We start from the raw sequence: 14,315 nt of genomic DNA, 5'->3' as shown, positions 1-14,315 counted from the left end.
AGAATGCACTCCACATGCACCAACCTGATGATATAAAGGTGCTTGAAATCTACTTAAGGCAAGATCAGGCAAGGTGAGGTACAATCTCATTGGTATAACTGTAATCTCTGCATGGAAAAGTCTTTGAGATCCCTTATGAAAGTGCCTCCTACCTTGCCTTTTTTTTCAGATAGGAGGCTTAACCAGATAATCATAGATGTGCCAGTATTGCAGAACCTGACTGTCAAATAATGTGTGATGGGTTTAATCTCAAAATCACTCACTGCATGTTATTCATTTTATATATAGATATAGAGTTTCTCAATTTAATGAAGTGTAACTATGATTGTACCTTTACTATATAATCACTAAGCATTTTAAGGAGTGGATATTAAAGCACCAACATCATCACATGAAAACGTGAATAAAATAAATAATGAGCAAAATTACACATTTCCAATTGTTATTGAATGGCGTATAGCTTGTGTTACGGTTGATTCATCCTCTTCTGAATGTATCATAAATATTGGCACCCGCAGGTAACAGGGCAAAAAACTATGTATTACACACCACGATTCATATTTTCCATTTTATCAATTGGGGTTGAAGGGAAAACTACCCTAATATACAACATTGGTTTCTAAATAAATAAATGCTATAACAATTACCTTGTAAAAGTCTGGAAAAATCACTTATGATTCGCGACAACACTTTTCAAACATCAACACCTAGGAGATGTGGCAATATGGCTGCCATACCGATGGGCGCGACCATATATGGGGCGCGACTCAAATGCATCCTTTATTTTTCTAATCCCTTTATAAGGAAATCTTCCATGTAGCGCTGATTTTATAGAACGAAATCGTTTAAAATAATTTAATATTTCACATTATTTGGAAATTCGATGACAATTTGACAGGTTTGCATCAAATGCGAGACGCATTCCGGCGCTGAAGGGAGTAGTGGAAGTGGACAGGGTCTGAAATGAAATCGAGCCGAGCAGGAGGGTCGATGACGTACGTTAACGTGACCGTTAGTGAGTGCTTATCGAGAGCAGCGCTGAAATTCAAATTTTGAACAGCAGCAGTAGCAGTAGTGTGTGTGTGCGCGTGCAGATTAAGATTTAGCAAGATTTCTCATCAGAAAGGTTTTAACAGCGTTGTTTAGTTTGAGTTTAGAATTTAAATTACTCTGGAATGGATCCGTTTACCGAGGTAAGTACCTTCTGTTAAGACTGTGTTTTAAATGCGGGAAAGATTAAACACTAACGTTTACAATTCAGACCAACTGTGAAAAAAAGCTAATGCTATTAGCTAAAGTACTAACGAATGTCTCTAACTGTACACTAAATTAAATGTGTAGACATTTTATCACACGATAAAAAATGACGAATACATTCGTAGTGAATGCAATATAGCTAATATTCAGCTAGAAAAACGTCCGGTATATTTGTTTAACTGGTGCTGGGTTGGTTTAAGGCGTTGGTTGTTTGCCTCAGAGACATTCAGAGATTGTTCTGAAGGCTATACGGTTTTTATTTATATCTCTACACAGCTTTGGAATCTAAAAATATTTTTTCGGGGGAAAAATCTTAAAGAATAAAAAAAAACACTCATGTGAGGAAAGTATGATTTTTGGTCATGTCTTTTTTTTTCTCCACCAATGAAATGAGTTATTCATGTCACGTGACAGCATTTTTTTGGACTGACAGTCACTAACTGGATTTTCCAGTCGTTAATGTGAGGCTGCACGAGTTTGGGGATGTGTGTCGTTATACTGAGTTCTTTGTCATGTCTTTGATTTGTTTTATATTATATAGATATAGAATGCTAATATGTATGCTTGCTAAGAGACCTTTCATGCCAGTCAAAGGAAAAATATGGCATTTGTTTTTTAAAATAAACTCCAGGACTCCCATCAATACAGATTACTTATTGTAATGGTGTCCTGGTAGCCTAGTGGTTACTGTGTTGGAATCCCCAGGTCCACTAAGCTACCACTGTTGGGCCCCTGAGCAAGGCAGGCCCTTAACCCTCATTTGCTCAGGTGTATAAAAATTGAGATAATGTAAGTTGCTCTGGATAAAGGCGTCTCCCAAATGCTGGAAATGTAAATTACTTTATTATTAAATCACCATGGCCATTGGACCTCCACTGAGATGAGGCAGTGAGAATCCTGAGGCATCTAGAGATCTACCAGCTCCAGTTAGACTCTGTGATACTATAGAGGAGATGGCAACTCCATGTGTTTTTATATCAATACAACATTTGTCAGACTGTATATTTATAATCACACCCTCCAGTGTCACCCAAATGAGGATGAGGTTCCCCTTTCAAGGTTTCTTCCATCTAAGGGAATTTTTTCTTGCCACTGCTGCCTGAGTCACCTCAGAGTTGCTCATTGGGGGATAAATACAAACTCATTTAAATATATTCAATATTAATCTTGAATTTTGTATTCTATTAATCTTTATGATTCTTTATAATAACCTTTTGTTCTATGTTTATGTTCTGTGAAGCTGCTTTGAGACAAAAAAAGGCACTTTACAAATAAATTTGAATTTAATTATATACAGTAATAATTTTCCTCTGCATTTGGAGCCATTATTAAATATAATTAAACACATTTACATGATACCTATATACTGACTAGGGTGTGTGCTTTTTCACACCGCAAGAAAATAAAGTATTTCACACCCATGGCTGTGTCACATCGCCTGTTAGGGGTACAGATTTAAAGAATATCCATACAGATGAGTCTTTTAAAATGAGTTTTATAATGCTGTGAGGACAGTACTTCATTACGTGATTGTTTAGAGAGAATAACTGATTACTTCATACTGGTGATCTGCATTACTGAATTTAATAGCAAGTAAAATGAAGTATGTATTAGAGAATATAAAACTTTCTGTTTGTATCGCTTGTTGAGAGGAACAAGTGAAGTTCGAGGCACAAAGCAGGTGTGAGACAGGAACTGAAACTTTTAAACTCATTTGATACAGGACAGTGTTACAGTTGTTAGCATTCTAAAATATGAGATTGTGTTCAACTAGGCTGACTGATAAGTTAAAATTTGTTCACTTTATCAGCTGAGATATTTGATTGAGAGAGGGGTTAAAATTTGGTATTAAAATGTATATGAACATATCAATTCATCCATTTTTCAGTCTGTATGCCGATCACATTTTTGCTGTTAATTTTTTTTTATTGGTTGATTATATAATTTATTGTTAGAAATTAGCATTTATAATTGTTAAATAAACAATTTTTTAAACTATTATTTATATATTTTTGTCATCTAGAGCATGTTTATAAAATCTTCTGTAAACATGTCTCTTGCAGAGTTTCCCCATTCACTTTGTTTTTACTGTTTACACAGAAACTGTTAGAGCGCACCCGAGCTCGCAGGGAGAATCTTCAGAAGAAAATGGCGGAGAGGCCCACGGCAGCCAATCGCCATATGACCAAGAGATCCAGAGAGCCACTTGCAGAGACGAACAGTGTCATCAGTCAGCCACCAACTGAAAAAGGTGCCGTTTTGTTCAAATGAGTCTTAAAGTTTGTGTTAATTTGAATGAAGCTGCACAATAATTGCATAATTCATTTTAAATTAACAGAAACATCCGTTGTCGTAGGTCAAAATACACGAATGGAGAGCTTTGATTTTAATGCCCTAGACCAGGGGTGTCAAACTCAAATTCACAGTGGGCCAAAATATAAAACTGAGGGTGCTTTCACACCTATAGTTCGGTTTATTTGGTCCAGACCAAAAGCAAATAAATGATACATTGTAGCTTTTTAGCAGTTTTGGTTCCTTTTCACACCACACTGATCGTTCTGTTCCGCACCAGTTGAAACTAACCAAAATGCAGTCATGTAATAACATCCACATCACTCATTGGCCACATGTCTTTGAGCGTTTTTTCCTAAACTGCTTCTCGATTGGTTAGAATAAACGTGCGGGAAATTTCAACGAAACTCTAGAAGTAAACAAAAAGAGGAAAACACAGCATACAGTACACCATGGAGAGACGACTGCGATTATGTTCGTGGTTGTAATCTACTACATCGCTTGTATACAGCATTCTATGCAAAGTCTTCATTTTCAGAATCTTAATGCACTGCAAAGGGTGAAGACGCATCGCAAGACACTTCAGGAGGCGGCGAGCATTACTTTTGCGAAACTGTGACATGCTCATCTTCCGCCAATATTGCCACTACGGCAGCTGGTTTAGTCCAAAATGCGCAAAACTTTTTGCAGTTAGGTCTATTCGATCTCTGATCGTGTTCTCACCACAAACGAACCGTACCAGAGTTTGTTTGAAAGCGTACCGAGACCACCTCTTCAAGGAGGTCTCGGTACGCTTGTTTGGTCTGCTTTTGGTGCGCACCAGAGTTCGATTGCTGCATTCTCACCTGCCCAAACGAACCGCACCAAATGAGCAATCGAACTCTGGTACGATTCAACCGAACTAAACAAGGCAGGTGTGAAAGCACCCTGAGATAAAGCCACGGGCAAGCTGAATATTTATTGAAAAATTAATTGCGACTGTTATGTTATTTTCAACCTTTTTCATATGGAAACAAACTTTAGTTTTGCTTGAACACAGGATTTGGAACAACCAGAGCTTGATATTACAAACACATAAGAAATTAAATTTGAAATAAAAGACACATCAGTGGTGATCATTTCTTATTTTTATCTCTATCATTTTAGGTTCCTTTTTGAAGTGGATCTTTTTCAAAACCAACAACAAAACAACCAAAAATAATAATTTCATTCAATGAAAATCCAACTTTTCGACTATTAACATTTCAGGCCTTGGAGTAGAAAAAGTGCATAAAGAAAATCAGTTTGTTACACTCTGTTTCGTTTCATAATGTTTCGTTTCATAGAGTCTTCTTATGTTATATTCTTCCATTACAGACACGTTAGCTCCGCACACAAGACAAACACGTCTGTCCTTTATATTCGTGAACAGATCATCTGCCTCTTGAAAGCTCCTATTGTCCATCTTTCGTTTGGCCATTTTTGTGGAGGGTGGAATTAACTTGCACGATGTGACTGTAGCATGGTTGTTAACGACTGTCAACAGAGAATATGGGGTGCTTGCTGTTCGTGACTACGTCTCAATACAGTGGCAAGGCATTCTGGGATTTGTAGTATTAGCGGAGCATGTGGCTAGCCAGCTGTAATGCACATTTGATATGATCTCATGGGCCAAATATAATTACGCCAGGCCTGAGTTTGACACCCCTGCCCTAGACTCTTTACAACCATTCCATAGGATAAGCACACCATTATTTAATTCTTAATGGAAAAGGCTATAATTAGAATAGAATTTATTATTGCAGCCTTAATCCTGGTTATGGCGATTTATTTGAAGAGCATTTCTCTTAATTTTGGCTGTTGTTAAAATGTTTGTTGTATAATTCAGAGAATGACCATGCTGTTGGTTGTGCTATTTTTAAAGTTGTCTAAATAAAATATGTTGTTTGTTTTGCAGAACTGCCTTCCTCCAAACCCTCTCCTTCCAAGCGCCGCTGCTCAGAGGAGAATGCTCTTTGCAAGGGGGAAGAGAACAAGGAACCTCTTACTTTTCAGGTCACCGCTTCAGAGCCCACAACAGACAAGAATCGTCCTATAGCACCAAGCAGTATTCACTCAGCTACAGTGGAAAGACTAGCTGTGACATCTAGCACAGACTCAGGCAAAGGGCTTGCACACACTCTTTCAGACACTGAGAAAAGTGAGGCTTGTCCTTCACAGACCATAACAGGATGCACAGATGAGATGAAGCACTCTATGACAGAGGAAAGCAGAGAAGTTCTCAAAGGCACTTCTGCCACTCCGGCTGCCGGTAACATGAAATCTCGTCTGCAGAGACTGGCAGAACAGAGGCACTACTGGGATTTGGAGGGTAGGTCTGAGTCAGTTAGGTCTTGGATGACTGTCTACCATGTTTAGATATAAAATTGGCCTGTTAAGTTTGGTTATGGTTGCTTATGACCTTAAAATATGATTTATTTTTATATACATTCTTGTGTCTTTATAAATGAATTAAAATGTCACTGTGACTTTATTCTTAATGAAATGGGTTCAATGTTTTAACTCTGATCATAGTAAATAACATTATTTCTTCATGTTTACAAAGGGCCTTTTTACACCTGGTTCGTGTTTTCTCTGATCCGATAGCTATCTGATTTGTTAAAACTGTTCCATTTACATTAGGCCACATAAATGCGTCTTGGCAAATCGAATTTTAATCTGATCTTTCTACTCCCGCCCAAAATGCAAATATATTTGACCTCATTTATGGGGTAATTGAAATGGAACACGCTTTGGCGTATATACTTAAATAAACTTTTGTTTCGATATGTTTTACAAAGCTTTTGTTGGATGTTTTCATCGCTCCAAAGAGCAAGAAGTGCTTGCGTGTCGTCCATGTTATTTGTTTCTTTCACCACGTACGACTTGTGAGTCAATTGAGAGTGACGTACTTACGTTTGGGAGGAGTATAGCGCTGACGAATGTGGTTTAAACAACCACATTCATTTACACCTGTCCAGTGGTTTGAACGATCGGATTCATATCGGATTATATCCGTCTTGAAAACGTTTCGGAGGGCATTTACACCTGGTCTTTTTACGATCGGATAGCTATCGGATCACAGAAAACGCATGAGGTGACCAGGTGTAAAAAGCCCCAAAATGTTCATACATATTGAAATGTATTTACAGGTAACAATGAACCAGCTCTCAACAGTGCAGCTCTGTCCCCTGTTAAATCTCAGAGGATGGAGATTGCTACTAATCCAGCTCCAGCCATCACATCTGAGAAGCCATTAGGCAGGAAGTGCCGACTGGCAGACCTCGCTGCGACAATCAGTTCCTGGGAAGATGACAGTGGGCATCCGCCCACTTACAGAGACAATGCACAAGGGCAGACTGGCACAGCCTGTGTTCCTCCTTCAGCACATGTGGGAATGAGCACTAGTGTCAAGCCAATTTCTGTTGCACAGCAAGCTAAGACTGTCCAGCCAGTTGCCAGCAAGCCTGTCCACAGCACTCAGCAGGTGGGGGACACAAATCATATTATCATTTAGAAGTGTTTTTTGTTTGTTTGTTTTTTACCCAGATGTTAATCACACTTCATGTTTTTGTTCTAGCTGCCAGTTTATTCCCCAGTTAAGTCATCCAGAGTGATCCCTCCAAGTCCACAGAAGACTGAGGTGCCTCAGACAAAATTGGTTAAAGGACACCTCTCCCCAGCATCCAGCCCTGCCAAGAGCATCTCTAGTCCTCTCTCCACAGCACTCATATCTGGAAGAGTCCTGTCTTCTTCCCAAAGCCCTCTGAAGGCCCCATGCAAAGAACTAGGACCAGGAAAAGTGGTTAATGCAAGTCCTGTAAAAACAAATGTTCCTACCAGCTCTTCCTCCAGTGTAGTGCTCTCTCAGGCTGGTGGGAGGCTGACAAAGGATTCAACACCCCTACAGAAAAGTGGCCCAGTTGGGCCTGCAGGTGAATAACTCATAAAATGTTTTAATTTAAATTGATTTTAAACCATCAAGTTCTATTGTTTCTCTACTAAACTGCAATTTTGTATGATTTCACATAGTTTGTATTATATTTTAATCATTTGGGGGGGTCCCGTATTATTGCATTTTTTCTAGGGGGTGTCAAGTCTTTTTTGGAGCGCTTTGGGGAAAGGTGTCAGGAACGTAATCAGAGTTCTCCTCTTAACGGTGTTGGTGTGGCTCGTACACCTATTGCTACACCACCATCAACTCAAAAATCGAGATTGTTTCAGGAGAGACTTGCCGTCACACAGGAAGCTTCCAGTACTTCCCTTCTCACTCAGAAGCAGAAAATGGTGAGTCTCTTAATTTTTTCCTTTCATATTGTGTGAATTGGCTGTTACATTTTTATCTGAAAATAATTTACTGTTCTTAGGAACGTGAGGTAGAATTGGCACAGGTTCGCAGTCGATTTCAGAACAGCAAGGTGTCGAAAAGCACAGAGGATCTCACAAAGGAGGAAAAAGACCCCACTAAAATGTCTGATCCAGTACTTAACGCTGAGCCGTCAGCAGCAGTCCTGGATATTCTAGGGAAAAAACTCTGTGAAAATGGTAAAATGGCAATATAATATAATGCAGCCCAGCAATATTGGTTGACCCAGTATGGTTGTTTCCATTCACATTTAGATTTTTTTTCATTAGTACAAAAGTATCCTTAAGCACAATGACTTGATGACTGACTTCAGCTAGAGTTCTCTTCTAACTGGTTACTTTACTTCATCAGAAACATCAAATGTAAAGCCTGGCCTGTCAAGCCCATTAAAGAAGGTAGAGGTTTCACTAGAAAAAGAAGAAATGGATAAGCAAAAGGAAAAAGGCAAGATGATGACAAGCCACATGGAGTGCTTTTAATGTTTGCTTAAATCAGAATGATGTATTTGTGAACATCCTTTAACTGTTCCTCTTGATGTTTTTTTTATAGAAACAGAGGAGGAGATACGTCAGATTGAGATGAATGTAGATGGCTCCATTAACTCTGACGTCATTAACCACCTTTTTGAAGATGTTTTGGAAGAGCATCATGAGCATGATGCTGAAGAGGATGAGGAGGAAGATGCTCTAAACATTTCCTCCATGTCTCTCCTCACCCCACTGACAGAGACTGTGGCTGCTGTGGTCAAGAGCCCTGAGAGGAAAGTCATGGTGAGTCTAGCACAAGTGTTGAACTTTGGAACAGATCTTTAATCAGATTGTATTAACCTCTAAACCACTAAAATCGGCAAGAAGAAATAAGCCTGATTAGTTTAGTTAGGTATGTGTAAATGAGCCCTGTAAATTGCCACTCTTTCTGTGGCAGTTTGGTTCTAGTGTTTGTCACCCCTAATTCACAAGCCTGGTGGACCACAAACTATAATCATTACCAAAATATTATAAATGTTTTTTAAATACCACATAAGTTGTTTTTGTGGTTAGCAGACATCAACCCCAGCCAGCTCATTTATTGAGAAAAATGGGACACCTGAGCATGTTTCCAGACCCACAAAATTCCAGAGGACACGAATGCTTCGTGCTGGCTCTTCTGACAGCATTGAAGCTCTGGAAGAAGAGCACAAACTACCCTACAGGTAATCCTACAGTGTAATGATTACATACGACGCTAAATATCATATAAATTACTAAAACTCGTATTGGTATTTAATGAGTTCTTCCTGTGTTTTAGCGTTGATGCATACAGATCAGTCAGGATGAAGGAGACAGAGAGACCTCAGGTGAAACAGGTGATCGTGAGGAAAGAAGATGTGTCTCAAAGATTGGAAGAACCCCATAATGCCAGTCACATTAGCATTAAACAAAAGATGCAGGTGTGTCAAAGGAATTATTATTTAGTTTTGAGAAATATGTACCTGTGTAATTGGTTAGTTCTAAGGGGAACGGTCTCGTTTGTTCTTTCAGGCTTTGACTAATGAGATGAACATGCAGCAGACAGTGATCCACCAAGCCAGTCAGGCATTGAACTGTTGCACAGACGAGGAGCATGGAAAGGGCTCTCAGGTGGAGGCTGAAGCTGAGCGGCTGCTGCTTATAGCCAGTGAGTGATGAGTGACAGACCGATATGTAGACCAATGCTTTTTGTATTAGAATTAATGGACTATTCTTTTTCCAGCTGAGAGGAGGGTGGCTCTGAAAGCTGAACTGGATCGGCTAAAGGCAGAGGGACCAGCAGCTCAGAAGAAAAGCTCTTCCCAAGCCCAAGAAGACATGGGTGTGCCTGCCTCCAAGGGCTCCATCACTCTGCAAGAGCTACGATTACCCCTTAAGGCTGATTTTGTCTGTTCTACCGCTAATAGGCCTGGTATATCCTCCATTTTATTTTTAGGTGTTCTCTAAAGGTTATTTGGCAAGAGATTTGATCGTGAGTGTATTGTAAATATTCAGTACTTTTATAACTCTGACTCTGTTACTAAAATAGATGATTACATTCATATCTATTTTGTACTGCTACATTTGAAAATATCATGAGATTTTTATCAAAAGCTATATTTCACACTGATCAAAATATTTTTTGCTTTTTAAATAAAGAATCTGGAAGCCATTACTTCTTCGTGATGATCCGTGCTGGAGCTGAAAATACAGTTGCTACTCCTCTGGCCAGCACCAACAGTGCACTGAGTGGGGACGCCTTGACCTTTACCACCAAGTTCACTTTGTGAGTATAACTGCTGTTACCAGTGTGGACATTACTGCCACTTGTTATTACATTCATTTTCATTTTTTTTTCTTTTTAAATTTCAGGCCTGATGTGTCCAGTGACTTTGAGATTGATATTGAGGTTTACTATCTTGTAAGTATTTTTTCTCTCTCTCTGTATTAAACATGCATATTTTTTGTGTTAAATACATTACATTACTAAATAGTGCTAAATATTCTGTTTTCTCAGGTTCTGAAACGTGAACCGTTTGTTGATAAAAGAAAGAAGCAAGCTAAGTCCAAGGTATAAGTCTTTTGTTATGTAGTTTTGTTTGTTACTATTTAGACATTTTGTAGTATAACAGGGCACACATTTTAAAGAATTTGTCTTCTTCCATTAGGCAATCACTCCCAAGAGATTCCTTGCAATCACTGTAAGTAAGCTCTTGCTTTGTTAACTGTTTATGCAGTGACAGGAAATGCATGATATTCTGGGACATAGTCTCAGACATTTTCTCACCACTAAGAGGCAGTAAAGAACAGTGAGTTCTTCTAAAAGGCACTGACTGTTCCTAAGGAGGAGATTATCCTTAAACATTTTCACAAATGTGCTGAGACAAATTGCACTTACTAAGGAGTTCTGAAGCTACACATTCAGGTTGCATTGACAGTGTTGATGTGATTGATTCACTTGTAATCTGATACCACTTCAGCCAGACAGACATTATAAATCTTAATGTTTTATTTATTGTCAAGCAAGCCTATTGGACTGTAAGGGTTTAAAAAAGAAATTTAGTTGATGGTGCTGGAATCATTTTTTTATTGAGTTTAAATGTGTAAATAAGCAGAACATTTACCTTGCTATTCATATTCACTACATGCTTTGGGTGTTTAGTTATGTGATGATAATGACTTTTTTTGTTTGTTTGTTTTCTTCTGTTATATAACAGAAAAGCAATCACCAAACACCTGGTGAGTATTAAACAAAAGCTAGCTCTAATTGCCATAGTTTTACTGTTGATATGTTATAATTTGTATAACACCATGTTTGTGTTTGTAGTAGTGGCCAGCCCTGGGGGCCCGAATGCAGTGCGCTCCAGTAACTTTGCTCTTGTTGGATCACACAAGTTAACCTTGGCTGCTATTGGAAAAAACAAATTTCCCCTGGAAAAGGTACATTTTGTGGAATGGTTTTGTATAATAGAGAGATGGTTTTGGCATGCGAAAACTTGAGCTCCTTTTTTCCATGGGATTTTTCAGGACACAAAATAGTTCTTTGTAAGCACTTAATTTGCATGTTTTTAAGGTCTTCCTAATACAAGCATGGAACAATCTTCCTTGTAGAGATCAGCTTGTTTATTTGCGCTAATTTTTCTCTTTATAGATCAAATTTGAAGTGTGTGAGAGCAGGCTTCTCAGTGACATGTTTCAGAATAAGGTGTTCATGTTCGTTCCATGTTCAGCAAACACACGGGTTGGCTTTGTTGGCTGCTTTGTCTTAATCATATTTTGCTTTGCACCTGCTTTACACTGTTTCTAACCCAAGTCACTTGTGTGTGCTTTCAATTCTTTACCCTCTCTGTGATTTTGTTCGGACATTCTCTCTCTTTCATAAATACTGTATCCTTTTTTTTCCTTTTCTTTTTTTCTAATGCTTAACTGAGACAAATTTTCTCCTTTCTTCACCTTGAATTATCTAGGTGCCCTTTCTCTGTCCCTTGGAAGGCCATATCTACCTCAGGATGCAGTGTGAGGTTGACTCTCATGTGCAGGAAAGGGGCTTTTTGGTCAGTTCTGTATCCCTTGCATAAATATCACCAAAGAGCAGTTCATCGTAATACAAATGATTGCTTTTACACAGAATTTGCATTGACACATCTGTCTAAATTTATAGACCATGTTTGAGGATGTCAGTGGTTTTGGAGCCTGGCATAGGAGATGGTGTGTCCTCTCTGGGTATTGCATCTCCTACTGGACTTATCCTGATGATGAAAAACGCAAGGTAGGCATGATTAAGTGTGATTCCATCAATGCTATGGGTTTGATCAATTATTAAATATGTGAACTGTTTTGTAGAATCCTATTGGTCGTATCAACTTGGCAAGCTGTGTAAGTAGGAAAGTGGAGCCTGCTAACCGTGAGTTCTGTGCCCGGCCCAACACCTTTGAACTGATTACAGTGAGACCACAACGGGACGATGACAAAGAAACTCTGGTCAGCCAGTGCAAGAACACCATGTGTGTCACAAAGTAAGACTCTTCCCAGTACATGAACAGTACAATCTGTGATTTATAACCAGTAATATTTCAACTATCACTAATATGTGAAGAAGCGCTAATGGTATGCAAACCTAGTAGTAAACGTAAAGGAATTTCAGTTCTGGAATGTTATCAGTAATCTATGTATTCCTTTTTTAACAGGAATTGGCTTAGTGCTGACACTAAAGATGAGAGAAATCTGTGGATGCGGAAGCTCAATCAAATCCTAGTAGATCTGCGAATGTGGCAGCCAGACTCATGTTACAGACCAGTGTGAACCTGACAGAGACAAAGATCATGGGTCCTAATTCTACAAAAAATATCAAACCTTTTGCTGAGAAGTGCAATACAATATCAGTTACAAAACGTTTACAGTGGAGTATATAGTTAATCAATTGTATATTTGACCAACGTCATGGACACGGAAGATTAAATTTGAATAAAGAAATGCTCAATTTTTAACAGAATAATACACCACACAATATTTGTAATAACTAAATAGTGACTGTTTATAATATCAAAAAGAATACCATGTGTTATACCGGAAGATTTAGTTTAATTGGCTCTAGACTACATATAATGTAATTATATATACGTAAAATTTCTGCTTTAAACTTTATATTTAAACCCGACTTTGCCTAACTATCAGTGTATGTGCTGTAATAAAACATGGAATTTGTACCAGCTTCAGTTATAGGGACATACTGTGTACACAGCTCAAACCACACAAAAGCATTTGCATTATCTTATTTTAAGCAGTCTTCCATATAAATCATAAAACACACAGTAGTGTATTTATGTCAAATTAACACAAGTGTTTCATGTATACAATATTTTGAAAACTATAGCTCTTGATTTTATGAATACAGTTTCAGGCTTCATGCCTACATCTTCGATAGATTTTTAGTTTTGTGGTATTTTATACCTTTAGTATACTTGTAAATATTGAAAGCACATCATTTTTATTATTCAGGATTTTGCTTGATTTGCTTTTATTCAGGGAGATTTTATTATAGTTGTATATGTTTCTTTGTGGGTTGAACAGTGTCAAAGTACTTTATAAACATTTCATGTATGGGCAGTCGAATTTGGCTGGTTAACAAGGATGATAGATGGCGGAACTTTTTTTTTTTCCTCCTTCCCTCCTTTTTTGATCTTTTATTTGTGTTCTCAGTTAACTTTACGCTGCTTTATGATATAGAGTGCCAAGACTGTATTCTGTGGTGTTGAAACTACTACTAAAGTATGCACGTTAATGTCAGTAGCTGTTTAACTGTTTTATCTTGGAGTAGATCATTTAAGCTAAAAGATCTAAAACATACGTTTCACTTAAGTATAGAGTTTGTTATTGACACAAAGCAGACGATGGCTTTTTTTTTTCTCTCTTTTTTTTTTTTACTTTAATCGAGCACGTTTCTCTGTTTGGCTTAAATGCACATAAATGGCTGTTTAAGAGCCTTAATACAATGTTGTGATTTGTTGTGACACGTGGATAAGTTTATTATAGCAGTTGTGTGTGCTTCTTGGTTTCCTGCCCTGTTTTAACACTCCATATGTAGTGCAAAGTAATATGCAGTGTTGACATACCAATAAAAGCCAGCAGCTTTAACCAGTCTTGTGTATGGGTATCACTTTATTTATACAGAATGTATTTTCATTATTTGAATAAAAAAGCACAGTGGAGAGAGAGCTATAACTGCATGTTCTACAATTTTCTAGAAAAGTATAAATTAGGGTTTGTTTAAATATATCAAACAGTCTATGAAACACCAATACATTTTGAGTCATGGAACTGTATGCCAAAACAACAACTGCCTAATGGGCAAATAGTTGTAAGAAACCAAATGTCTCCACAACTTGGAGAAGTTC

At 38.0% G+C, this 14,315-nt stretch overlaps 1 protein-coding gene across 6 annotated transcripts; it reads left to right on the top strand.

Annotated features, from left to right (window-relative positions):
• The first annotated feature begins 1,009 nt into the window (after window positions 1-1,009).
• anln (anillin, actin binding protein) lies at window positions 1,010-14,059 on the top strand. Of its 6 annotated transcripts, none has more exons than XM_027175604.2 (24): window positions 1,010-1,193; window positions 3,358-3,508; window positions 5,486-5,899; window positions 6,720-7,054; window positions 7,148-7,502; window positions 7,655-7,854; window positions 7,935-8,112; window positions 8,285-8,377; window positions 8,483-8,703; window positions 8,974-9,125; window positions 9,221-9,362; window positions 9,454-9,589; window positions 9,665-9,853; window positions 10,081-10,207; window positions 10,294-10,342; window positions 10,439-10,492; window positions 10,590-10,622; window positions 11,139-11,160; window positions 11,252-11,361; window positions 11,573-11,626; window positions 11,889-11,975; window positions 12,083-12,190; window positions 12,265-12,437; window positions 12,609-14,059. In XM_027175604.2, exons 1-24 carry the CDS (start codon window positions 1,176-1,178, stop codon window positions 12,721-12,723), a joined length of 3,516 nt encoding a protein of 1,171 aa, XP_027031405.2. In that variant the 5' UTR covers window positions 1,010-1,175; the 3' UTR covers window positions 12,724-14,059. The 6 variants fall into 6 exon arrangements, with proteins under 6 accessions (XP_027031405.2, XP_027031403.2, XP_027031408.2 ...); XM_027175602.2 differs by having other exon boundaries at window positions 11,249-11,361; XM_027175603.2 differs by having other exon boundaries at window positions 1,011-1,193; window positions 8,977-9,125; window positions 11,249-11,361.
• Window positions 14,060-14,315: the final 256 nt, after the last annotated feature.

This window comes from Tachysurus fulvidraco, chromosome 24 (assembly GCF_022655615.1).
Source record: "Tachysurus fulvidraco isolate hzauxx_2018 chromosome 24, HZAU_PFXX_2.0, whole genome shotgun sequence".
In the NCBI taxonomy this organism is placed as follows: domain Eukaryota; kingdom Metazoa; phylum Chordata; class Actinopteri; order Siluriformes; family Bagridae; genus Tachysurus; species Tachysurus fulvidraco.
The sequence above is the reverse complement of the archived record's forward strand: the minus strand, read 5'-3'. Positions and strand labels throughout refer to the sequence as shown.